The following is a 26,318-nucleotide window of genomic DNA, read 5'->3' as shown; positions in this document are numbered from 1 at the left end:
CGCATCCCAATGTGTTCCACACCCTCATTCCCCAGCGCGTTACGCCCTCACCGCAACGCACTTTTCCATGGATCCACTTTCCCCTGCGCCACCACCCCACGCACTTCGGGTGAGTCCTCGAACGAGATGGCGCCACGTAAGGGACAATCGAAAATCCTCGAACAGCGTTGGTTACGTGGCTTCCGAGGATGCGTGGAAAGTGCATTGGATAACGTTGGTGTCGTATGCGGGGGTTAAATCTGTGCCTTTTTCTTTAATGCATCTTTGCCATCATCTCCTCGTTGTTGCAATAAATAAGAGCTCCAGGGTGTTTTTTTAGAGAGAGAAAGCTGTACAGTGTGTGTGTGTGTGTGTGTGTTGGAGTTAGAGAGAGAAAAGCTTCAGAAGAATCAGATAGGTTAGATTTATATACTTAAAGAATAGATACACTTGTAGTTGGAGTTACACATTATTCTCTCTCTCACTCACACTCTCAGTGCTAGACAACGCACACACACAGAGGAAGAGAGAGAGAGAGAGAGAGAGAGAGAGAGAGAGAGAGAGAGAGAGAGATGGAGGATCTCGAGGAGGAAGAGAGCGGAGCAGAGGAGGTGTTGGGATCAAGCTTGACCATGGAGAAGGTGGCGGCGGCGAAGAAGTTCATTGAGAATCACTATAGGGCACAGATGAAGAACATCCAGGAGAGGAAGGAGAGGTAGGGGAACTGTTTATTATTCATTTTCTTCTGATTTGGTCATCAATTTTTGAACCATCGTGGTTAGGGAAGTGTTAAAATCGAGCACAATGCAAACTCAGGTGTAGATCTTATCTTTTGATCTTTTGATTGCCTTTTCAGCTTCCACTTCTTTGATAGCTGAGGTGAAAATCACTGTATTTGGGGTTCATAGGCCCACAGTTGACAGTTTCTTACTTTAAATTATCTCGGTGTGAATCTGTTTGGTTTGATTAATGATTATTTAAGCAATTCATGCTCCATTTGCTCTGATTAATGGGTTGAAGTAAATGCATAGGATGTTTGAGTTGAGGTAGAGTAATCAATTCATCTCCGTATATGGTGTGAGACTCAGTGGAAGGGATTAACTTGGTCGTTACAGTATGGAGGCTCTTTTGTGTTAGTTTAGGTAACTGTCATCGCATATGATCCAGGCTCTTAATGATAACCCTGACCTTAATCAGTGAATTTTTGTCTTCATAAGTTGCAATAAGTACATTTGTAATCTATTAACATGTTACATCTGCGCAGTTGATCAGTGAGGAGAGGCCCAATTGCATCTTTTGCGTATTCACAGCACCTATCAATCCAATATCTATATGCTTTGATTGAATAATTTTTGTCAAGCCTTAAATCTGTAAATAAGTTAAAGGATTTTTTAATGTGTGCTCAAGGGCACACAATAAGAAATAATAAATAGTAACTTTTTATTAAAAATTATAGCATTTAATGCTATCAATACATTAGATCCTATGATTTCCAATAAAAATTAAAACATGCTATATATGGGTTCTTAATGTGCGACCAAGAAAAACCAACAAGTTAATTATCTTCTCTTTTTATGGTTAGACAACTTGAACTGCGCTCTTTTTTTTTTTTTTTGTTCTTTTTTACTATTTACCATCTTGTGGTCATAAATCATAATTAACTGTATTTGTCAACAGTGATCAAGTTAGATTTATACAATCAACCCTGATCTGCAAAATTATTGGCTTGATTAGATTGCATTTCGTAGAAGGCATAAATGATAATTAATTGGATAATCTTACAACCTTTTCATTCTAGCTTTTTATAAGTACATGTCTATCGATGAGTGTCATTCCATTTGGGAAGCATCACCAACAGTTACACAAGCATCTAGTGTGGTAGTTGGATGGCACGGACAAAATTAAAGGACAACAATGATGCAATGAATAGACATAGCTACTAAATAGGGATAAACATATGTCTTGGCCTACTTAGAATGAGAAACAAGGACCATGATATACTTATTCTATAGATTGAGCATTCTGGTTTCGATTGAAGTTATTGGTTTGGAATTATCTTTACACTATGGATGGAAAAAGCACACATCTCTTTCAATATTTTGCATTGGGTGTTGTCTTAGTATAACATTATGGTTTTGTGCCATGAATGAACGAAATATATTTATTGACTTGATCATAAGAGGTATTTGTTGCCTTGTTTTATTAGACATTATGGTGTGGTCTAGTCTGATCAGGGTGAAACAACCTAACACTCGTTCCTCCTTTTGTGAGCTTCATTTGACAAAAAGATGTAGTTAAAGAAGTGGAAGTTTACATTGGCCCCGCTGCTGGTAGCTATGCTTATGTATTTTACTAAAATAGTCTCTAGTCGGAGCAGATCTTTTGTTCACCTTGTGTTTTGGAGTTATTGATCCTGATACAATTTTTTTTTCTAGGCGTTGGGTTTTAGAAAGAAAGTTAGCTTCTTCAGATGTGCCAAACGAGGAACGGATCAACCTCATCAAAGATTTAGAGAGGAAGGAGACTGAATATATGCGGTTGAAGAGGCACAAGATCTGTGTTAATGATTTTGAGCTTTTGACCATCATTGGAAGGGGAGCTTTTGGGGAGGTCAGAACTGTCACTATACACTTATTTGTGCATGAATGAATTCTTGTTGGATATGGAATACATCATTATTCAGCATTTGGGAAATGGAAAATATTCTGTTTCTTGCTATGTAAAGGTTGTTCCTGCTATTATTTTCTGCTAACTCGTTCAATTACAGGTTAGACTGTGTCGGGAGAAGAAATCTGGAAATATTTATGCCATGAAAAAGCTGAAGAAATCTGAAATGCTTAGGAGAGGTCAGGTGAGAAATATGCATATAACATGCTGAATAGAGTAAAACTTAGAAATCACTAATGGATGTATAATCTGGATGAAAATAACAGACCTGACATGTGATTTTGTACTCTACATTGTCCTTTCAATGTTATAGCTGAAATGTATTAATCTAGACCGATTAATAGGTTATACTGTCTCCATAGAGGATGGATCACCAAGTCATTGGATGACTGTTTGTCTTGAAGAACGCTTAGTTGCTATTTTTCTCACAAGAGGTATTTTTTCCCTACAGGTGGAGCATGTTAGAGCTGAGCGAAACTTGCTGGCCGAAGTTGCCAGTCATTGCATTGTGAAACTTTACTACTCATTTCAGGATGCTGATTACTTGTATTTGATTATGGAGTATCTGCCTGGGGGTGACGTTATGACTCTGCTGATGAGGGAAGACACCTTAAGTGAAAATGTTGCCAGATTTTACATTGCACAGAGTGTTCTGGCAATAGAATCTATTCACAAACATAATTACATTCACAGGTTAAATTTGGATGTGATTAAAAAGTTGTTGACTTAATTTGTTAAATCATTGATGATGGTTTATTGGGTGCTAAAAAGTATCCCTTACATACTAAACAGTCATATTAATTTGCCTAATCTATTTTTCAGAGATATTAAACCTGATAACCTACTTCTGGACAAAAATGGTCACATGAAGCTATCTGATTTTGGCCTCTGTAAGCCTCTCGATTGTATTACCTTGTCTACACTGCATGAAAATCAGACCATGGATGATGAAACTTTGGCAGAGCCAATGGATATTGATGGATGTTTTCCTGATGCGGACAATCGAAGCAGTTGGAGAAGTCCACGTGAACAGCTTCAGCATTGGCAGATGAACAGGAGGAAGTTGGTAGGCTGGCAAATTTATTGATACATTAAAAAACTATGTTGTCACTCATGTTTATGAACAAAATTATACTTATATTTAAAATAACATCTTTGAAAGACCCTAACATTTCTCGTATGTTTTAAAATTTTTGAAACTCTGGTCCTCTGTCCATTATAGTGTAATCCTGTTCCAACGTGTAGTCTGATAGTATGGCATAGTATAGTGCAGGATGGTGTAATGTGGGCCACAGTACTATAAATTTATTTTGTATAAAACCTTAGTACCTGATCATGGCTGTTTTACATCCATTCACGCAAATTATGTTTGCCAATGGCATGGTCTACAATTACTACTGCTGCACTTGTTTCTATGAAAGTATAGCTGTTACGACCAAAGGCCTTTCAGTTCACAGTTCCCTTGTTTCTCATTGCAAGGCATTTTCAACTGTGGGGACACCCGACTACATTGCTCCTGAAGTACTTCTTAAAAAGGGTTATGGGATGGAATGTGATTGGTTAGTTCTTACCTATGTTTTTGGTTTTGTGATCTATCAGTCATGAAGATTCATGCAGTTTTTTTTTTTTTTTTAAATTTAATTTGCATGGCTGTAGTTCTGCTTAATATGGATTAATACTTTTGGCTGATCATTTGAAATTTGTACCTTTTTCTTATTTTATGAAAGAATTTATGCAATTTTTAATTAACTTGATAAGTTTTACAATAAATCTACAATCTTCCTCCATCTAGTTATTTATTACATTTCATGTGGAATGATTATTTTGTACGGACAGGTGGTCACTAGGAGCAATAATGTACGAAATGCTGGTCGGTTACCCTCCATTTTACTCTGATGACCCAATAACTACATGCAGAAAGGTAACATCCTTTGTTGGTTTAATGTCTTCTCATAATAACTTGCATCTCATTTGTAGCTTAAGCTGCTGGTGACTTAGTACCATTTCCTATTGTTACTACATGTGTTCTTTTTGAACACAAGGATTCTACCATTTTCTGTATCTCCTAATGAAATACTAGAGAGCTTAAGGGAGGGGGGAGGGGGGGGGGGCAGTTTAAGCTGATACATAACTTAGTACTGTTTCCAGTTGTTACTACAAGTATTCGTTTTGAGATTCAAATATTTTATCTCCTCTCCCTATCCTCCAATAGAATATTGGCAACTAAGAGAGAAAAAGAAAAAACAAGGGGGAATCAAGAATGGGGCGAAAGTTTGGAAGAAAAGGGAGGAAAGGATTTTTATTTATTTTATTTTTATCAATTGTGATGATCATATAATATTGATTCAAATAATTTGGGATATGTGTTAGAGATGTAATAAAGCTATTCATGTGCCTTCACTTAGTAGTTTAAGCTTTTGGGAGACTTGGTTCTGGACATGGTATCAAAGCTTCTGTGACTGCCAGTGCCAGCTGCATTCTTCTAAATAAATTAAAGAAATTTGAATTTTAACACAAGGTAAGTGGACCTAATTGTTATATATGTAAGGGGTTGAGGGAGCACCTAATCGTTATAGATGTAATAACACCACTCATGCCCTCTCCTAATAGCTTATGAGAGATAAGATCAGTTTAGTACTTACTTCCTGGTCATTATTTGACTATCTTCATCACTTTTTATGACTGCTGCTAATGCTCTTGTTTGTCACCATATTATTTCAAATCCTTCTAGTTATGTTGCCTAGAGTCAGTGTTCAGACATTCTTTTTGGTTGACGGTAATTCATTGTTGTCAGATTGTTCATTGGAGAAATCATTTAATATTCCCAGAAGATGCCCAATTAACACTTGAGGCTAAGGATCTAATCTACAGGTTGCTATGTGATGTTGATCATAGATTAGGTACACGAGGGGCACATGAAATCAAGGTAAGGTGTTCATTTTATAATAATATTGCTGTACGGCCTTGTCAACTTTCTTTTTTCTGTCATCTACTTATATATACATTCTGTATACTCCAGGCTCATCCTTGGTTCAAGGGAGTGGAGTGGGATAAGTTGTATGAAATGGAGGCAGCATTTAAACCTCAAGTCAATGGGGAGTTGGATACTCAAAACTTCATGAAGTTTGATGAGGTATAAATATGAACTAATCACCTTTTTTTTTATCCCCATTGTTTTTCCCCTCTATACATTCTCCTACTGCAGAACTGTTGCCAACTGTTAGAACTGCTAATCTCTCACTTTTGTTTATAATCATTTAAGTGTTGCGTCAATATTACCTGCAGGTGTATAATGTTGCTCGATATCATAGTTTTCTATTGTTAAATTTAGGTTTGTCTAGGCCATTGTCATGTATTTATAAATTTCTATACTTTTTATGGGCCATCAAGGAATTGTTAATTTAATGAAAGGTGAATTCATACATTCTTGCTCCCCCCCCCCCCCTTCCCTTTCTGATAATTGCTAAAAGTTATGCTTTTATGATTTGGCAGCTTGTGAGAATCTCTGTAGTTACAGTTCTATGCTTTTAGCAATCTTGGGCAGTAAAGATGTGTTTTTTTTTTTTTTGTTGTGTTTAAACCTTTTCCACTTCTTGAATGATATTTATAGGTGCATTGGGTACGAAGTTCATGATTATATGGTGTGATGTGCTGTTGTGAACTTAAAGCCTTTAGATTTTTCATTGCATTTTGCTTTTAATTGTTAGGTTGATCCACCAACAGCAGCAAGAACTGGATCCGGATCCTCACGAAAGGTAACCTTGCTTGTATTGGTTTACTTTCATTATTTTGTTCATCTAAATCTCTCGGCCTCACGTTTGAATTTTATATATAAAAGCATGTGAAAGTGTATTACATTAAAATTATCATAAATTACCGGGCTTGTTCAGATCAACTTAATTTTTAGGAAAAAAATCATTCTTTTCAAAAGTTCTTATTAATGTTTTGAATAGATATTTTTAGAATTAAAAATTACTAATCCAAACACACACATACTGGTGACAAAGATGTTTGCTCCTCAATTGGCACATACATAGTCAATACTTTGAGATGAAAGTCAACATAATAGGTTTAAATATGTATTTGGTCATCATATTTTAGTGAATTTTTTATTTTAGTCTCTTCGAACGATTTTTTTATTATTTTAGTCCTTAATTTTTTATAAATTTTTGTTTTTGTCTAGAAACAAAATTTTATAAAAAAGTAAGGATTAAAACAAAAAAAAATTTGTTCAAAGGGAATAAAACAAAAAAATTGTTAAAATATAAAGACCAAAAACATATTTAAACCTTAATAGTTCATTGTGGCCAATTTGGTGATATCATGATTCTTGATACTTCTGCAAAACGTTGCTGATGAGCAATAAAGTTTTAATAATTATTTTTTTATTGTTATATATAAATCAAAACTATAAAATGACAAGTACTGTTTTCATAGAGTTGTAAAACAAGCTACTCTTTATGCTTGTTGAGATATATTTACTTCAATTTGTGTGTGTGGTAATGGCTTAAACATTAATTTGTTTATTGTAGTATAAATTTCATCAACCAACTTTTGTTGCTTATGTGATGTCCACGGTGATAATGAACAATTTATACAAATAATGTTGCTTGTATTAAGGCTTTATTTGCACTCAGTCTAGGAATTAAGTAATTTTTACCTTTCCAGCTGCTGGGGAAAATAAACAGCACTTTATTTTGAGTATTATCCTTCTTTCTTTCTGTTGATGAAGACAACTGCATGGTGCTTGATCATACTTCTCATTATTTTTTATCATCCTTCTTTCTTACAATTGGCCTTAAATTTATCAATAGTTCTCAATTTGTTATTTCTTTTTCATTTTTGGTTCATTGATGTCGTAACACAATGGGAGGTGACCCTCCCTCTCTGGTGAAGGTGGGATTTGATCCCAGGTATATGCAGTGTTTTGCTGTTTGTGTTATGGACATAACTATGAGAATCAGAAGTCTTTACTTGTTTAATTATTTTGGGCTAGGATACGGTTTTTTTCCCTCTTTATATCCTTTTTCTTTTATGTAGAATATTCATTAGTTTAGTAAATTTTTATCTTGCATAATTATACAATTGGTGTATTTTTATGTTCCAACTTCCATTCCTGCAGATGCTTCTAACTACCAAAGATCTAAACTTTGTTGGTTACACTTACAAGAACTTTGATGCTGTAAAGGAAGGACTTCGTCAGTCTTTTGGTATGTGATGTAACACCACTTCTTATTTGGTCTATAATATTATATAGTTGAGAATCTAGTGGTTACATACTGTGGTTGCAAGAATAATTCCTAGGTAATTTTCTTTCAACATCCTTGTCGTCTTCTTTCAAGGAACATTTGCATAAAACTGAATTTTTTTAATCATTTCAAACCAGTCTTGTTGACTCGAGTATCCTGTGTCAAACTAGTTTATTGTTCTTGAATAATATAATGGCATAGGGATCAATGCCATTGCAGGAAGGAGCCAAGGACCAGCACTGATGAACTTTTTTAAGTTTAGAAGCACTAATTTGGGACTGGCATGAAACAAATTGATCAAACAAAAATGTTATAGAGGTTGAATATATTAATGATATAGCAATTTGCAGGTGATTCCATGCAAGATTATGCATCTAAACGAGCAGCTGAGGAAACAAGTTTACAAGTCCTTGCATCATCTGGAGATCCCATGTTACCTTAACTTTGTGCAAATTGAATTCCATCATCGTGTTGAGTTTTTGTGTATTTGCTTTGGCTTTAAATATTTGGCCAAGAACATCTATTATGGTACTTCAATTCCTATGCCATTTGCAAGAACAATGTGTACAGCAAGTAGTTGAACAGCATTGTCAAAGCTTGTAGGGCAACACCATGTGTGTATTTGAATTTTCAAACTAGGAACTGAGAATTATGCGACTGAATGCTCCTCTCCTGGCTGCCCAGGTTGGCTGTGGAAGACTTGCCTTCTCTAGTGGCAGTTGCTGGTTAAGTATTAGTTATGGACAAATTACTGAGGAACTAAAAGAAAGCATCCTGATAAAATTATTCCATGTGATGTGTACATTTATTGGAAGGTAGCAAAAATTTAACTACTAAAGAAAGATTATGCTTGGGGATGGACTATGCTGTTGTCTTTAGTTGCTCAGTTGCTTGCTCTTTACTTTGTACCTATTTTATGTGGAAAAGTGCAATTAGTGACGTCAACCTGATTGTCCTGTTCACTGGTTAATGCTTCAATGAATACAGGCAACCTCTTCTTTTTTTTTTTTTTTTTTTTTACAATCAACCAATCTTCATGTAACTTCCTTAAAGATGGAGCTTGAAGTGAATACCCATCCATTTTGTAGTCTGTTCAACGTGTGATTACTTGTTTATATATGTATATTTATGGGAATTAATTTAGTGGAAGAGTTTTTTTTTTTATATATATAATGAGAGTGACATATGATTTATTTTTTTTATAAATTATATAATCATTTTAGAAGGTCACATGACATTTTTAAAAAAAATATGTGAATTGTGTATTTTAAGTTTGATTATTTATGATAAAATTTAATAATGGTAAATGATAAATTTGTGCTTTAGACCTTGAGGTTATAAGTGTTGACTGTTAAAATTATGATTGTCTGTGTTAAATTTTGTTAAAATTAAATAACTGTAAAAAACAAATAAAGTGTTCTTAATTTCATATGCGTTATATAACAATTTATATGACAACATTTTTAATTTAATATTTTATACTTTCATTTTTTTTATTTGAGATGTTTTATTTTTTTGGTTAAAATTTTGTAATAATAATATAAATGTTATATATGATTTAGAATAAATTGACACTTCTAATTGTCTTTTACAAAAAAATTATCAAATTATTTATTAATTCTTGTAATATTAGAATGAAGATTACTTGTATATAATTTACATATTTTAAATGATATGTTACATTTTAGTGAAATAAGGACCAAGTATTAATATGTTTTTAAATTGTATGCAAGTTTATAAATTTAATTTTGTTTATAAAAACTTTTAATTACATACTCAAATTTACAAAGATACTTGGCAATAATAGATGTCAATACTCATTATACATAACATATTATTTTTATATTTTATTATATTACAGCACAATAAAAAATAGTATGACAACAACAGTACATGAATATTTGATAATACGTATACATAACAAAAGTGTATATATATTCATTTGTGGATGAAAAAAAGTAATGGTGGGTTGTTCTCTCACTTCATTGGTGGGTTTCAATAACCAAATAAACAAATGATATATAACGAAATGTCTCATCCCTCTGCAGTGAACATTTCCAATAGGTTGAAATTGTAAAACAGATATAAAATGGTGAAAATAATTAAAATAATTTCAGCTCTATCTATGATCATATTTTATAATTACATAGCCATTTTCTTTTATATGAAACGCTGACCTCGTTGAGCTGAGGATGGCAATACGTCACAAACAGGACCAATGATGGATCATCACCCGTGACTTTTCCACACTAATTTAGTAATGTATTTTTTAATATACTTTTAATTATAACTGTATTAAGGATTAAATTATAAAAATATACATTTAATTCAATACAAATATATCAATATTTTGATTGTAAAACTAATCAAATTTAAAATTAAATTTAACAATTAATTTTTAAATAAATAAAAGTATGTATTACTAATTAGTTTAAGAAGTGGAATAATCAAGAAATAATTTTTTATTAAAATTATATAAAATTGAATTAAAATTTAAAATGAAATGCATTAATAATATAATTAATAAATTTAATCAGTATTAGATACTGTTAGCGTTTATTATAAGAAAATAACAAAAAAAAAAAAAAATTCGGTCCTTTGGGTTGATTTTTTTTTTCAGTTTTACAATTTTATTTTAAGTGTCTAATTTTTAAACGTCAATTAAGTAAGCGTTTTTTGTTAATTATTCTTAACTACATCAATTAAACATAAAAAATTATAACAATAGTGATAATAACAATAATAAAAAAAATAATAATAAATGTAATTAAAAAAATTATTTGATGGAAATTTATAAGTTTTAAATCAAAATAAATATCAAACTAAAACATTTATAATATTTAAAAACAATATTGGGTAACTAAACATAATGCACTGTTTACCCGAAAAAATGCACTGTTACATTAAAACCGTGATTCCTCTTAAAGCTAATAAATTATGGATTATTAAAAAAAATAAAAAAGAAACAACTGGTGAAGATTAGATTGGATGGTGAAAAGTGAAAGAGGAGAATGGATGGATGGGTGGAGATGCTTTAATATGCTCTTCAAGATTTGACATCTGTCCAACTCCATTCTTTTACTCTTCTCTCCCACAACACTCTTTACTCTTTTCAAACCATTTTTCTTTCATTAAAAGTTTCTTTTTTATATTTTTTGGTCATTTTCTTCTCCACTCCTTTTCTCGCGCTTCCAAGTCTATACACCCACCCACACCCTGGTACGCATATGTGGATGAACACACCAAAGCTGTTATTTTTATTATTTTTTGTATTTTTTGTTTTCTGTTGATTATTTGTTCCTTCTCCAATCATGGGTTTCAGGTGTCACACTCAGGAGACAAGACATTGAGAAGAGAAAAAGAAGAAGAAGAGAGCAACGAGACTCTACACAGTTGACAAAATTAGGTGCTGAATCGTTTTTCCTTTCTTTCTTTTTTTGTGATTATTATTATTATTATTGGACTAGGTTGAAACGCGTTGCCTCAGATCCAGGTAACTCATGGTGCTCTGTGGAAAAAAGGGTGTTATCTTTTAAGGGCTTCCCTGTGATTCTTGAGACTTTGTTTTTCCTTGTTTTCTTTCTCATGACGCTTTTTCTCCACTTTTCTTTCTTGTGTTTAGAGATAATGAGTGTTGGTTTTGTTTTTCCGCTCTCTAATTTTTGTGGGCTTTTAATCTTTTTTGTTTTTGCAGATAAAGTTTGTACCTTTCAATTTTCGGGCTGTTTTTCTCTCACTAGAGTTGACGAAGTTAGACAGAGAAGAATATGATAATTGTTCAAAAAGGGTGTAGCCCTAAAATTTCCGCAAATGGAAATTCGGATCCATGGTGGTTGACCAGATCTGACAACCCCCATTTCATTTTCACCACCTTTTAGCTAGTCCATGCGTTGCATAGGTTGAATTTGCCTCCTTCATTTTGCTTCTTGGACATGGAAAATGATTATTTTAAATCCATGCTTCACATTCTAGGACCGTTTTCAATCAGAAAAGCAGGTGGTAAATTAGTTGAAACATGACTGGCTGTATGATATCAGAAGGGTGGGGGGATAATTTTTTGTACTACCTAGACAAGGATTTTAATGGAGGAGATGTCGACCACGGTTGTAGTGCCATTAAGAGTAGGTAATTCAGTGTGTGATAAGCCAACCATAGCTAAACACTTGGATGTATCCAGACTTAAGCTGATGGCTGATGCAGGGTTGTTATCCAATTCTATAACTAAGGTTTCAACTGAGACTTTTATATGCTCATGTGAGAATCATAACGTTGACCATTTGGAGGATGAAGTTGGTATTGCTGCAGTTGCACCTCCAAAACAGGGAAGAGAAGGAGAAATTCCATTGTTGGGTATGATATCTCAAAACATAAGCTCTTTGGTTGTTCGGGATGAAGTTTTAACCCCAGAAATTGAGGAGGAGGATTCGTTATCATTGGATGGGGATCCAGTTGTTGATAGCTTTTATTTTTCAGTAGCAAGTGAGAGTAGTAGTGTTTGTGGAGATGAGTTCATCAGTTCTGAGGTTTCTTCAGATTTAGGGACAGCAAGTTCCACAGACTTAGAGAAGAGTATCTCTGCTGCCAATATTGTAGCCGGGGCCACAGATATGGGGAAGTCAAATGTGGAGATAGATATTATGAATGAACCCCTAGCCGAAGCACTGAGCCTAGAAGAAGAAATAGGAGTTAGATCTGGCCCAAAGCCTACTACAGCTGTCCTAAATCAACGACCTCTGGAAAGAGCTGTGAGTGGAACAGTTGGGCGAAGTGTTTTTGAATTAGATTGTACTCCACTTTGGGGATTTACATCTATGTGTGGAAAAAGGCCAGAGATGGAAGATGCAGTTGCAACTGTACCTCAATTTTTTAAAATTCCTATTCAAATGCTAATAGGTGATAGGGTACCTGATGGAATAAACAAATGTTTCAGTCAGCAGACAATACATTTCTTTGGAGTCTATGATGGCCATGGTGGCTCTCAGGTAAAGTTTTATTTTGTTTTCCGTGATTCCTATGCCAATGACTGGCATTTTACTGTGGGTAACTCTTCAAGTGGAGCTGGATTTCCTCACTCAGGTAGCAAATTATTGTCGTGAGCGCATGCATTTGGCGTTGGCTGAGGAAATAGAATTTATCAAGGAAGCTTTAAAAGCTGGAAGTACCAAGGATGATTGTCGAGATCAGTGGAAAAAAGCTTTCACCAATTGCTTTTTGAAGGTTGATGCTGAAGTTGGGGGGAAAGTTAATTGTGAGCCTGTTGCCCCAGAAACCGTTGGGTCAACTGCTGTTGTTGCTAGTATATGTTCGTCTCATATCATAGTTGCAAACAGTGGTGATTCAAGAGCAGTTCTGTGTCGTGGTAAAGAACCCATGGCGCTATCTGTTGATCATAAAGTAAGCTACCTCTAATTATAGTTTTGCTTCTCCTTTGAAATAATTAGTTAGAGGAAATTGATTTCTGATTATTATATGGTAGCCAAATCGTGATGATGAATATGCAAGAATTGAGGCAGCTGGAGGAAAGGTGATACAATGGAATGGTCATCGCGTATTTGGAGTTCTTGCAATGTCAAGGTCTATTGGTATGTACTTGATCACAAATTTCACTTTATTTCTTATTCTATCAAAGATTTACAGTATAAACATGAACAATGCAGCTGATGTTCACTTTTTCCACACATAAACTAAGATTGATATTGATAAGGATGTCCATGTCAAGATTGTGAACAATACTAATTTTAGAGTCATTTCATTCCATACAATGCAGTTTGCTTATTCATACACGAATCATGATGCTTGAGTTTTAATGCCAGAATAGGATTCCTTAAATCTTGAAGGTTTTTGGTTCTTTTATTTTTCTCTTCTGTTTTTTGTTTTTTTGGGTGGGGGGTGTCACAGGACCTGTTAATTTGGATTCAAGAGTTTAATTAGATATGTCAGCATTCATACATTTTTTTGAAAAAAAGGAAAAAGATCTATTACTAAAATCCCTGGATTATGTGATGATTAAATAGATGTTTATTTCAACAGTTTAATACCATAGAGCTAGAAGGTCTTGAATGTGACTCCCCAATGTTGTATATAGTTCTTCTGCCAATAATCTCTTGCAACATCCTATGGCTCGTCCTGTAAAGTTTCACCTTAGAGACAATGGGATGAAAGTAATTCTACCTCTTTAGGAGTTTCAAAGTAAAAATATTTATCCCCGGAAATGGAATGTGAAGGCCAGAGGGAATAGATAAGCTCCTCTTAAGTGACTTTGTTTGTGAATTGAAAATGTGAAGGGTAACAAGGGTTACCTATCATTGATTTAATTAAAAGTAAATGATAATAACCTGTAAAGATCCAAGGGTGGATAATCCCCTTCCCACTTTAATAATAAACTCACTTTGGAGGACTTTTTTCCGAAAGGAACAGTTCCCCTTGAGCTGAGCCTTTTGTTTGGCCCAAGTTTGGTTTATTTTATTTTAAAATCTTGTTAATTCATGAACTGAGTAACTTAAGAAGTTTTTTCTGGAGTATATTGAATTTTCACCTGTAAGACCCTTTGCCTTCCCCTTTGTTTCCAAACCAGGAAAAAGAAAACTGCAATTGGAGATGTACATTATAGAACAAAAACTGCAAAAGTTGTAGAACCCATTTTGCAAGTCTACTAACTATTGGAGATGTACAATATAGAACCCTTTTTAGCAAGTCTACTATAACTATTGGACATGTACAACATAGAACAAAAACTGCAAATATTAAAGTTTAAACTTTATATCTACATTGTTTATTTGATTTTATGAGTAGTTGTTGGGTTTGGTTCAGCTCACCCTGAAGTGAAGACATACAGGGTTGCTATTCAAATGAATAGTGTATTTCTCTATCGGATTGACGTGATTGCTTGTATCTGTAGTGTAGCTGCAATGTTAAAACAATATGATCTTGAACAGTCCTGATTAAGAAAAGTGTAAATGGTTTTTGCTCTGTTTTTTCTTTCCCTTCATTGCATTTTTTGTGCCAGTAGCTTTGGTGCCTATGTTTCTGCCTGTGGTGTGTACTTGTGCACAATGATGTGACGAGTTTGCTTGTCCTTGCAAAGTTGCAACTGAGATTCGTGTGATACTTGCACAGTTAGTCCAAAACTGTTTTTGTTTATTGTTGCTGTGACTTTCAGGTGACAGATATTTGAAGCCATGGATTATTCCAGATCCTGAAGTTACATTTCTTCCTCGTGCAAAAGACGATGAATGTCTCATTCTGGCTAGTGATGGCTTGTGGGATGTCATGACAAATGAAGAGGTGTGTGACCTGGCTCGAAGACGTATACTTCTCTGGCACAAGAAAAATGGCTTGGAACTGCCCCCAGAAAGGGGAGGGGGAATTGATCCTGCTGCACAAGCAGCTGCAGAATACCTATCAAACCGTGCTCTTCAGAAGGGAAGCAAAGATAACATCACTGTTATTGTGGTGGACTTGAAAGCTCAGAGAAAATTTAAGAACAAGACATGACTGTTTCTTCAACTGCACCTGAGTGTTTGAAGATAATGGAAAGCTGAACATGATCCCATATAGTTTCTCTGCCCATAAATTTTTCATCTGGGCATTTCATGGCTCGAGAATAGCACCCTGTACTATATAATACAACCACCTTTCCCTAGAACTCTCAATTGATTAAGAGTTTTTCCTTGTTGTACACTGCCGCATTGGAGCTATGTAAATCTTCGCTGCTTGTTGTAGTGGGTATAGGAGACCAGTTCCATGCCATCTGTCAGCATATTGTATTCATTATTATGCCTCCGAGAACAAAGGCTCTGTGAGGTATTTACTTCATATTATTTTAACTTGTGTTGTTTATAAAAAAGTAGTAGCTAATTGGCCTTGTGGTTTAGAAGTTGTGATCCATTGTAGAATTTGGTGTTACATCATCCCTTCTGAGTTGTGTCGGTGGTGGATTGATATCATTGGTCATGACCCAATTTCAGTAGTTGTACTGCAATTATGATGGTGGAGAACAATTATAGGCAAGGTTGCTTAAGAAAAGTCCCTGCTTTCTTTTTTTTATTCGGGTGGTTTGCCTATGCTTCTCATGTATTTTCCTTTGAATTATGAGATTATAAACTGGAATCTGGCTTATCATGAATTGGTGCATTTTGTCGCATTCTTCTTTTCTAAAAAGATACCTGTAGATCGATTAACTTTTTTAAGATATTTTCATTCTTCAGGTTGCCATTTTTCAACATGCAATGCAGTATTTTTTAGTGGCCACGATTGTTTACACCATAATTATCCAAGCATGCAGTTCCGGTTCTGGAATCGAGAGTGAAGGGAAAGTTAGTTAATGAAATAAGTCAGTTAGAAGGGATTTCTGAGGTAAATGGATAAGATGAAGATGTAAAGAAAAAGGACATTGAAAATTGTTATCATCTGTAAAGTAAGCTTTACTTCGTGAAAGGAGAAATCTTTTGTGAGAGACAAACGTTGGAGGAGAGATCCGTCTCTTAAATTTTGTTCTTTTCATTAAATCTAATAAAATTTTCTTGTCTTTTCCGTTTCTATGAAATAAATGGTCTGCCCTGCCCGATCCAAAATCTGAAGAGAATAATATTTAGTAAGAAAAAAATGGACAATTTTGTGATGACCTTGAAGAAAGATTTTGGCGTTCACAAATTAAAACATTCTTGGAAGCCTAGTATTTCTGATCTTGAACAACCGTTAAAGAAGTTGACAATGAAACAAGAAACACCAAAATCATATGGGTCATTGAAGAAAGTGATGTTTGTGAAGAAGTTAATTGTTTCTCAGATTATTGCAACCTCATTCTTGTCAAACCAACATTTCAGAGTTGAAGCACATGGTGCCCAAGACATAGTATGATGAGATTGAACCCCCATTCAACTGAGCAAAACAAAAACAACGTGGAGGATAGTGGGTCAAAATATAGTGAAGTTGAGGGAACTAAAGCCCAAGGTGTGATAGTGACTCATTGCAGTTCTTGAAGTCAGAAAACAAAAATAAAGGCTCAATAATCAGGAACCGCACCCTTGTGCTAGAGAAGAAACGAAAAATAATGAAGCAAATTAGCAAGAGAAACAAATATTGATGTAGTTGTGACAGAGGAAAATGTTAATCCCCCGATGAAAAAGGAAGAGAGAAGGGAAAGTTAGTTAGAATAGTTAATTGAGTTAGTCACTGATAAAAATTCGTTAGAAGAGGTTTGTGAGGTAAATAAATAGGATGAAGAAGTAAAGGAAAAACATTTTGATTTATTATTATTTGTAAATTGAGTTTTAACTTTGAAAGGAAAAAGCTTTGGATGAAAGATCTTTCTCATATTTTCTATTCTTTGTTTTAAATTCAATAAACTCTTTCTTTTTTTTTCATTTTTATTTTTGGGTTCGTAAAAGATTGTGATTGCCGCGACCATAGAGACAAGCTGAAGGTCCCACGTGTCATGCTGTCAAGTTTTGCAATTAAATAAATTCCGCTACCATTATCCTTATAGCATTCACAAAATCAATTTTAGTTTAATAAAATTATTTTATAGTAATTAATGCAAATTATAAATACATTTGAGATGAAAGTAGAGTCAATTAAAAGCTTCTTTAGCGTGTTTCAATGTAAAAATAAATTTCGTACAACACATTTATACAGTAATAAATTAAATGAACATTTAAAAAAATGCTATATGACAAATTTAATGTAACTGTAAAATATTATATGTAAATACTTTCACAGATGTGATGAGAAGATAAAATAATACACCAAGCAGTCGATTAATCGATAGAAAGTTATAATGCATTGGCTTTTTATCCTTGGACATTGATTATTTGAAGGTTGATAAAGGAAATCACTGAGAATCGCCTTAGATTTGGCTATACATATAGCCATACAAGATAATCCCTGATGAAGTGATTGCAATTTGCAAGAGATATATCACATACTTTCTTTTGCCATCAACGATGTAATATAGTGAAAAAAAAAAAGATTACCTATTAACATAAACGATTAAAATTCAAAACTACAAAAAGTTATATGTGTCTTATTTCTAATTTAACATTTTTTTCATGTTTTTATATTTTTAATAAATTTAACAAAAAATAAAAAAAGTATATTAACAAAAAGTGTGTTGCTTACATTTCTCGTATTACCGTATAATGAAAATTTATTACATATAATTTTTTTAATCTTAGTGCTAAGTAGAAAAAAAATTACCTATTATAATTTTAGTTTAAGGTTTAGGATTTGAATAAAAATATATATTTTACCTATAATATATAACGGATTGATAATGTTTTAATTAACATATTGAATTGATGACTAAAACATAAAACGTGTTTATGATATTAAGTCTTAAATATCATATCATCAAAGAGCTTGAAATGAATATTCTTTCTTTTCCCAATTTCATTTAATAAAATTTTAAGTTTTAATTTATAATTTTTTCTTGTAATCAACATTATGTTTTCTCGTAACTTTATTTTTGATAATTTTTTCACAATGTTAGCATTTGAAATGACAGTTTAAAAATTTATCCAATCAAAATTCATATCCAAACTGAATTGATTAACATTTGTCAATACTTCACTACAAGACAAAAGTAGAGAAAATTTCAAAAAAAAAAAAAAAAAGTGCACAAACCCTAGATAAACATGCAACTGAGGTAATATAGGCTAAAACATTATAAACAGTAGCACAGATCCGCAAATAAAGAAAAACAAGACATATTAAAAGGCATTTATCAAAAGGCACATGATTTAAGGCTCTCAAAAGAATAAGAACAGCTTCATACAAAAATAAGAGTATCAACTCAGATAATATAAAATAAAATGAATATTTAACTATCTGAAGAAGATCGTGTGCTTCACTTGTAGAATAATATGTCTTAATAAAACCTGAAAATTATTGTGCTTGCCTAACAAAAACACTTATATCTTATATTTACTTAATAAATATGAAGTTTGTTGATATTTACCAATTATAACTATAAAAAAAATTGTCCATGTATAAAAAAAAAGAAGCAAATACATACCTTTGAATTATAGTATTATTTATTTTTTTTTTTGGTTTTTTCTTCTCTTTGTACTTCCTAAGTTTATGATTTTTTTTTCTTTAAATTCCATTCTAAAAATATATATGCCTACGTTGAAATGGTGGATCAACTCAATCAAAATAAATCATAATTTTATAAAAGTACACACTTGAATGTTTAAATTCTATGATTGTTACAAGTGACATTCATAACAAGTTAAAAGCTTATTTTAGTTTCTATATAAAATTCATTTTTTATTTTGTTTTTATATAAAAAATTAAAATAAATCCTCAAATAAAAATTATTTTTGAAATAATATATGGTATTAAATTTAATTATAAAACTGTTATACATAATATATTTTTTTTGTTGTGCTTTTAAACATTTCACATTTTTTAATTATTATAAAAAAATTAATTATGGGATCAAAATTTAAAAAAAATGTTTCATAAAAGGACCAAAATGAAAACAAAATTATATAAAGGTTAAAACAAAATTACCACCAAATAGAAGTGAAACAAATGTTACTACCATTCATAATAAATTACAAAATATAATTATTAAAGTAAGATTTTGATTATAATTAGATATTAACATTTATATAATCTTATTTAAGTTTTGTTCATAAAATAAATAATTTATCATAATTTCATTTAATATGATAAAGGTTTATACTAATTTCAAAAATATTTTGTTTAATATTAATTGAAAAAATACCAAAAGTATTTAAAATACAGTATATAAAATTTATTGTCAAATAATATCTTAAATAATCTTTCAAAATATCAAGATATAACACTAAAGTATTGCTTATCAAACTCTCAAGTATTAACTTTTTATAATAATTTTTATAACTATATTATTTTATAGTTATATTATTTAAAGTTAATAAATATTTTTTCTGACATGCTAACAAATCACTATAAAGTTTTAATTTATATCAACGGTGAGTTTTATTTTAGTCTTTATTTGTAACATTTTTTTTAGTTCTTATATATATAACTCTCTTTTTTACCACCCCATTTTTTTATATTTTGATTTCTTTAATTAAAACTATTTTATTATAAAGATAAAAATAAAAAATGTGTCATATACAAGAGTTATAATACAAAAATGTATTATATATAAAGATTAAAATAAAAAGTATTTAAATACAAAATAATAATATTAAACAAATATTGACAATATAAATTATTTTGATAATATTTTTTTATTTAATATATTTTTTATAATTTTTGTATACAATAACTAAATAAAAAAAAAAGATTTTGAACAAGTGCCAAAATTATATTTAAACTTTCATAATAAATTGATGACTATCAAAACTCAACAATCTAGACAGAACATTGCAATCAATAAACATTATACATCAAAATATGAAATCATAATTGAGAAACAAGGGCATATAACCAACGCAAATCATGAAAAGAAAAAGTAAATCCACTCTACACAGATCATGAGACTAACCTTACCTCTATTTTCACGATGTTCAAAGAAGCAACTCTCCCTGTGTACAACTAATTAACAAGAAGAAAGACATAGTCACTAGTGGAAGAGGAAAAAGATGCACACACAGGATCGTGAGTCACAATCGGACCAAGGCACAACAACTCAGTGATAGAAGATGCAGGAATACACAACCACATAAGAAGGAGGAGATGAAGCGTTTTACCAGGGTTAAACACTTCATTCCTTACTATATAATCATGAAGCAATAAAAGTAAATCCGTTAACACTATTCTTGAAGACACATCCCACACTGACAACTAACAATAACAAAATGGACCCACCAATGCTAAAGGAGGAAGGTGCACACATCGAATTTGAGGTTAGAATCAGGCCAAGACACAACAATAGAGCAGCGGTTAACGGAGAAATATGCGGTAGTTCTTTAGGTAAACGGGGGAAGAGACTACCATGTTAGAAGAAAAAAATTAGATTTTTTTCACCAAAGTTAAAATTTCATATTACTATAATCAGGTTAACGCTGTTAAAGTTATGACAAAGGTTAATTACTTGAGTTTTTAAAATAGGATTTTTTATAACAAATTCAAAATTTTAATGATAGATACCTTAAAAATAAAAATGAAGATACACTTAAATGGTGATTATTAGTCCACCTTAAGAAAGAAGGCATCAGATGCCTCCTCAAATTTGAGGGCACCAGAAAACTCACCCTTCAAGATTTGACATCTGTCCAACTCCATTCTCTTCTCTTCTTTCCCACAACACTCTTTGCTCTTTTCAAACCATTTTTTTCTATTTTTTTTATATATATTTTTTGGTCATTTTCTTCTCTACTCCCTTTCTCGCGCGCTTCAAAGTCCCTGCACCCACCCGTGCCCAGGTATGCATATGTAGATGAACACGCCAAAGCTGTTATTTTTATTGTTTATTGGTTTTCATTGTTGATTCTTTGTTCCATCTGCAATCATGGGTTTCAGGTGTCACAGTCAGGAGACAAAACAGTGAGAAGAGAAAAAAATAAAAGCTGACTCTATACAGTTGACAAAATTAGGTGCTGAATCGTTTTTCTCTTTCATTCTTTCATTTTTGTGATTATTATTATTATTACTATTGGACTAGGTTGAGATGTGTTGCCTCAGATCCAGGTAATTCATGGTGTTGTGTGGAAAAAAGGTGTTATCTTTTAAGGGCTTCCCTGTGATTCTTGAGACTTTGCTTTTCCTTGGTTTCTTTCTCATGACCCTTTTTTTCCCTCTTTCTTTCTTGTGTTTAGAGATAATGAGTGTTGGTTTTGTTTTTCCCCGCTCTTATTTTTGTGGGGTTTTAATATATATATATATATAATTTTTTTTGCAGATAAATTTTGTTCCTTTCAAGTTTTGAGCTGTTTTTCTCACTAAAGTTGACGAAGTTAGACGGAGAAGAATATGATAATTGTTGAAAAAGGGTGTAGCCTAGCTATTTTTGGTTAAAATTTCCCCATATTGAAGTTTGGATCCACTGTTGTTGACCAGATCTGACTACCCCCATTTCACTTTCGCCACCTTTTAGCTAGTCCATGCTTTGCATAGATTGAATTTGCCTCCTTCATTGTGCTTCTTGGACATGGAAAATGATTATTTTAAATCCATGCTCCACATTCTAGGATTGTTTTCAATCAGAAAAGCAGGTGGTAAATTAGTTGAAGTATGACTGGCTGTGTGATATCAGAAGGGTGGGGGGGTAATTTTTTGTACTACCTAGACAAGGATTTTAATGGAGGAGATGTCGACCACGATTGTAGTGCCATTAAGAGTAGGTAATTCAGTGTGTGATAAGCCAACCATTGCTAAACACTTGGATGTATCCAGACTTAAGCTGATGGCTGATGCAGGGTTGTTATCCAATTCTATAACTAAGGTTTCAACTAAGACTTTTATATGCTCCGATGAGAACGTTGACCATCTGGAGGATGAAGTTGGTATTGCTGCAGTCGCACCTCCAAAACAGGGAAGACAAGGAGAAATTCCATTGTTGAGTATGATATCTCAAAACAGAAGCTCTTTGGTTGTTCGGGATGAAGCTTTAAACCCTGAATTTGAGGAGGATGATTCGTTATCATTGGATGGGGATCCAGTTGTTGATAGCTTTTATTTTTCAGTAGCAAGTGAGAGTAGTAGTGTTTGTGGAGATGAGTTCAACAGTTCTGAGGTTTCTTCAGATTTAGGGACAGCAAGTTCCACAGACATAGAGAAGAGTATCTCTGCTGCCAATATTGTAGCGGGGGCCACAGATATGGGCAGGTCAAATGTGGAGGTAGATATTATGAATGAACCCCTAGCAGAAGCAGTGAGCCTTGAAGAAGAAATAGGAGTTAGATCTGGCCCAAAGCCTACTACAGCTGTCCTAAATCAACGACCTCTGGAAAGAGCTGTGAGTGGAACAGTTGGGCGAAGTGTTTTTGAATTAGATTGTACTCCACTTTGGGGATTTACATCTATGTGTGGAAAAAGGCCAGAGATGGAAGATGCAGTTGCAACTGTACCTCAATTTTTTAAAATTCCTATTCGAATGCTAATAGGTGATAGGGTACCTGATGGAATAAACAAATGTTTCAGTCAGCAGACAATACATTTCTTTGGAGTCTATGATGGCCATGGTGGCTCTCAGGTAAAGTTTTATTTTGTTTTATGTGATTCCTATGCCAGTGACTGGCATTTTACTGTGGGTAACTCTTCATGTGGAGCTGGATTTCCTCACTCAGGTAGCAAATTATTGTCGTGAGCGCATGCATTTGGCATTGGCTGAGGAAATAGAATTTGCCAAGGAAAGTTTAAAAGCTGGAAGTACCAAGGATGATTGTCAAGATCAGTGGAGAAGAGCTTTCACCAATTGCTTTTTGAAGGTTGATGCTGAAGTTGGGGGGAAAGTTAATTGTGAACCTGTTGCCCCAGAAACTGTTGGGTCAACTGCTGTTGTTGCTATTATCTGTTCATCTCATATCATAGTTGCAAACAGTGGTGATTCAAGAGCAGTTCTGTGTCGTGGTAAAGAACCCATGGCGCTATCTGTTGATCACAAAGTAAGCTACCTCTAATCGTAGTTTTTCATCTCCTTTGAAAATAATTTTAATTTGTTAGAGGAAATTGATTTCTGATTATTATACGGTAGCCAAATCGTGATGATGAATATGCAAGAATTGAGGCAGCTGGAGGAAAGGTGATACAATGGAATGGTCATCGAGTATTTGGTGTTCTTGCAATGTCAAGGTCTATTGGTATGTATTTAATCACAAATTTCACTTCATTTCTTATTCTATCAAAGTTTACAGTACAAACATAAACGATGCTGCTGATATTCACTTTTTCCACGCATAAACTAAGATATTGATAAGGACGTCCATGTTGTGAAAAATACTAATTTTAGAGTCATTTCATTCCATACAATGCAGTTTGCTTATTCATACAACAACAATTTTGCTTATTCATACATGAATCATAATGCTTGTGTTTTAATGTCAGAATAGGATTCCTTAAATCTTGAAGGTTTTTGGTTTTTATTTTGGGTGAGGTGTCACAGGAATTGTTAATTAGGATTCGAGAGTTTAATCAGATATGTCAGCATTCATACTTTTTTTTTTTTTTTGAAAAAGGAATGTCTGGATTGTGTGATAATTAAATAGATGTTTATTTCAACAGTTTGATACCATAGAGCTAGAAGTTCTTGATGTGATTCCCAAATGTTGTATAAAGTTCTGCTGAGAATATCTTGCAACATCCTATGGCTCGTCCTATGAAGTTTCACTTTAGAGACGATGAGATGAAAGTAATTCTCCCTGTTTGAGTTAAAAACAAAAAACAAAAAAATTATCAAAGGAAATGGAATGTGAAGGCCAGATGGAATAGATGAGACTCCTCTAAAGTGTGTTTTTTCATAAAGTGAAAATTTGATGAGTTATCTTTTATTGATTTAATTGTGAATAAATGATAATAACCTATAGATATCCGAGGGCGGATAATCCTTTAATTTCTCCCTTTAAAAATAAACTCACTTTAGAGGAGTTTTTCCTGAAGGGAAAAGTTCCCCTTGAGCTGAGCCTTGAGTTTCGCCCAGGTTTGGTTAATTTTATTATAAGATCTTGTTGATTCATAAACTGCGTCACGTTACTAAAGAAGTTCTGTCTGGGGTATTGAATTTTCACTTGGACAACGATTTGGCTTCACCTTTCTTCCCTCATCAGGAGAAAGAAAACTTTTTTCCATTCCGTCCAATTCTAGTACTTCCAAATGGCCATAAGCTATAGAACCCTTTTTAGTAAGTCTGCTATAACTAGTAGAGATGTACAATATATTCATAAACTGCAAATATTGAAGTTATGAGTTCATCTACATTGTTTAGTTGATTTTGAGTAGTTGTTGGGTTTGGTTCAGCTCACCCTGAAGGCAAACAGGGTTGCTATTGAAATGAATATCGTGTTTCTCTATCGGATTGACGTGATTTCTTGTATCTGTAGTGTAGCTGCAATAATTAAAACAATATGATCTTGAACAATCCTGATTAAGGAAAGTGTTAATGGTTTTTGCTCTGTTTTTATTTTTACTTTCATTGCATTCTTCGTGCCAGTAGCTTTGGTGCCTATGTTTCTGTCCGTGGTGTGTACTTGTGCACAATGATGTGATGAGGTTGCTTGTCCTTGCAAAGTTGGAAGATTCGTGTGATACTTGCACAGTTAGTCCAAAACTGTTTTTGTTTATTGTTGCTGTGACTTTCAGGGGATAGATATTTGAAGCCATGGATTATTCCAGATCCTGAAGTTATGGTTCTTCCTCGTGCAAAAGACGATGAATGTCTCATTCTGGCCAGTGACGGCCTGTGGGATGTCATGACAAATGAAGAGGTGTGTGACCTGGCTCGAAGACGTATACTTCTCTGGCACAAGAAAAATGGCTTGGAACTGCCCCCAGAAAGGGGAGAGGGAATTGATCCTGCTGCACAAGCAGCTGCAGAATACCTATCAAACCGCGCTCTTCAGAAGGGCAGCAAAGATAACATCACTGTTATTGTGGTGGACTTGAAAGCACAGAGAAAATTTAAGAACAAGACATGACTGTTTCTTCAACTGCACCTGAGTGTTTGAAGATAATGGAAAGCTGAACATGATCCCATATAGTTTTTCTGCCCATAAATTTTTCATCTGGGCATTTCTTCATGGCTTGAGGATAGCACCCTGTACTATAATACATCCACCTTTCCCTAGAACTCTCAATTGATTAAGAGATTTTCCTTGTTGTACACTGCCGCATTAGAGCTATGTAAATCTTCGCCGCTTGTTGTAGTGGTTATAGGAGACCAGTTCCATGCCTATCTGTCAGCATATTGTATTCATTATTATGCCTCCGAGAACAAAGGCTCTGTGAGGTATTTACTTTCATATTATTTTAACTTGTGTTGTTTATAAAAAGTAGTAGCTAGTTGGCCTTGTGGTTTAGAAGTTGTGATCCAATGTAGAATTTGGTGCTACATCATCCCTTGAGTTTTGTGTCGGTGGTGGATTGATGATATCATTAGTCATGACCCGATTTCAGTTGCTGTACTGCATTTATGATGGTGGAGAACAATTATAGGCAAGGTTGCTTAAGAAAAATCCCAGCTCTTTTTTTGTTTGGGATGGTTTACCCATGCTTATCATGTTTTTTTCCATTGAATTTGAGATTATATACAGGAATCTGGCTTATCAAGTACTGGTGCGCATAATTGTCAAACCTTGTCGCATTCTTCTTTCTAAAAAGATACCCGTAGATTGATTAACTTTTTAAAGATATTTTCATTCTTTCAACCATTTAGGTTACCAAATATTGCAATATTTTTCAGAAGGAACTATTGTTTTAAGTGGCCACGATTGTTGACACCATAAATATCCAAACATGCAGTTCCGATTCTGATTGTCGCTACCATCAAGGCAA

General features: G+C 33.4%; 1 protein-coding gene across 7 annotated transcripts; it reads left to right on the top strand.

Annotated features, from left to right (window-relative positions):
- Positions 1 to 267: 267 nt before the first annotated feature.
- LOC113864460 (protein phosphatase 2C 77) lies at positions 268 to 26,087 on the top strand. 7 transcript variants are annotated; one of them, XM_027498184.1, is made up of 15 exons: positions 302 to 694; positions 2,415 to 2,589; positions 2,747 to 2,830; positions 3,098 to 3,339; positions 3,469 to 3,712; positions 4,126 to 4,205; positions 4,483 to 4,567; positions 5,441 to 5,572; positions 5,666 to 5,779; positions 6,354 to 6,401; positions 7,769 to 7,848; positions 12,445 to 12,877; positions 12,972 to 13,289; positions 13,372 to 13,477; positions 15,055 to 16,018. In XM_027498184.1, the coding sequence occupies exons 1-15, from the start codon at positions 552 to 554 to the stop codon at positions 15,387 to 15,389; spliced, it is 2,619 nt and encodes an 872-aa protein (XP_027353985.1). In that variant the 5' UTR covers positions 302 to 551; the 3' UTR covers positions 15,390 to 16,018. The 7 variants fall into 7 exon arrangements, 5 of the variants coding, with proteins under 5 accessions (XP_027353990.1, XP_027353985.1, XP_027353986.1 ...); XM_027498189.1 differs by lacking the exons at positions 12,445 to 12,877; positions 12,972 to 13,289; positions 13,372 to 13,477; positions 15,055 to 16,018 and adding an exon at positions 8,246 to 9,058 and having other exon boundaries at positions 268 to 694; positions 7,769 to 7,856; XR_003504845.1 differs by lacking the exons at positions 302 to 694; positions 2,415 to 2,589; positions 2,747 to 2,830; ... (6 more) ...; positions 6,354 to 6,401; positions 7,769 to 7,848 and adding exons at positions 10,951 to 11,114; positions 11,218 to 11,301; positions 16,103 to 16,420 and having other exon boundaries at positions 11,590 to 12,877; positions 15,055 to 15,906.
- The last annotated feature ends 231 nt before the right edge of the window (positions 26,088 to 26,318 follow it).

This window comes from Abrus precatorius, unplaced genomic scaffold, assembly GCF_003935025.1.
Source record: "Abrus precatorius isolate BTA unplaced genomic scaffold, Abrus_2018 Scaffold4, whole genome shotgun sequence".
NCBI classification, from domain to species: Eukaryota; Viridiplantae; Streptophyta; class Magnoliopsida; order Fabales; family Fabaceae; genus Abrus; species Abrus precatorius.
Note: the sequence above shows the minus strand (reverse complement) of the source record. Positions and strands in the feature narration are given on the sequence as shown.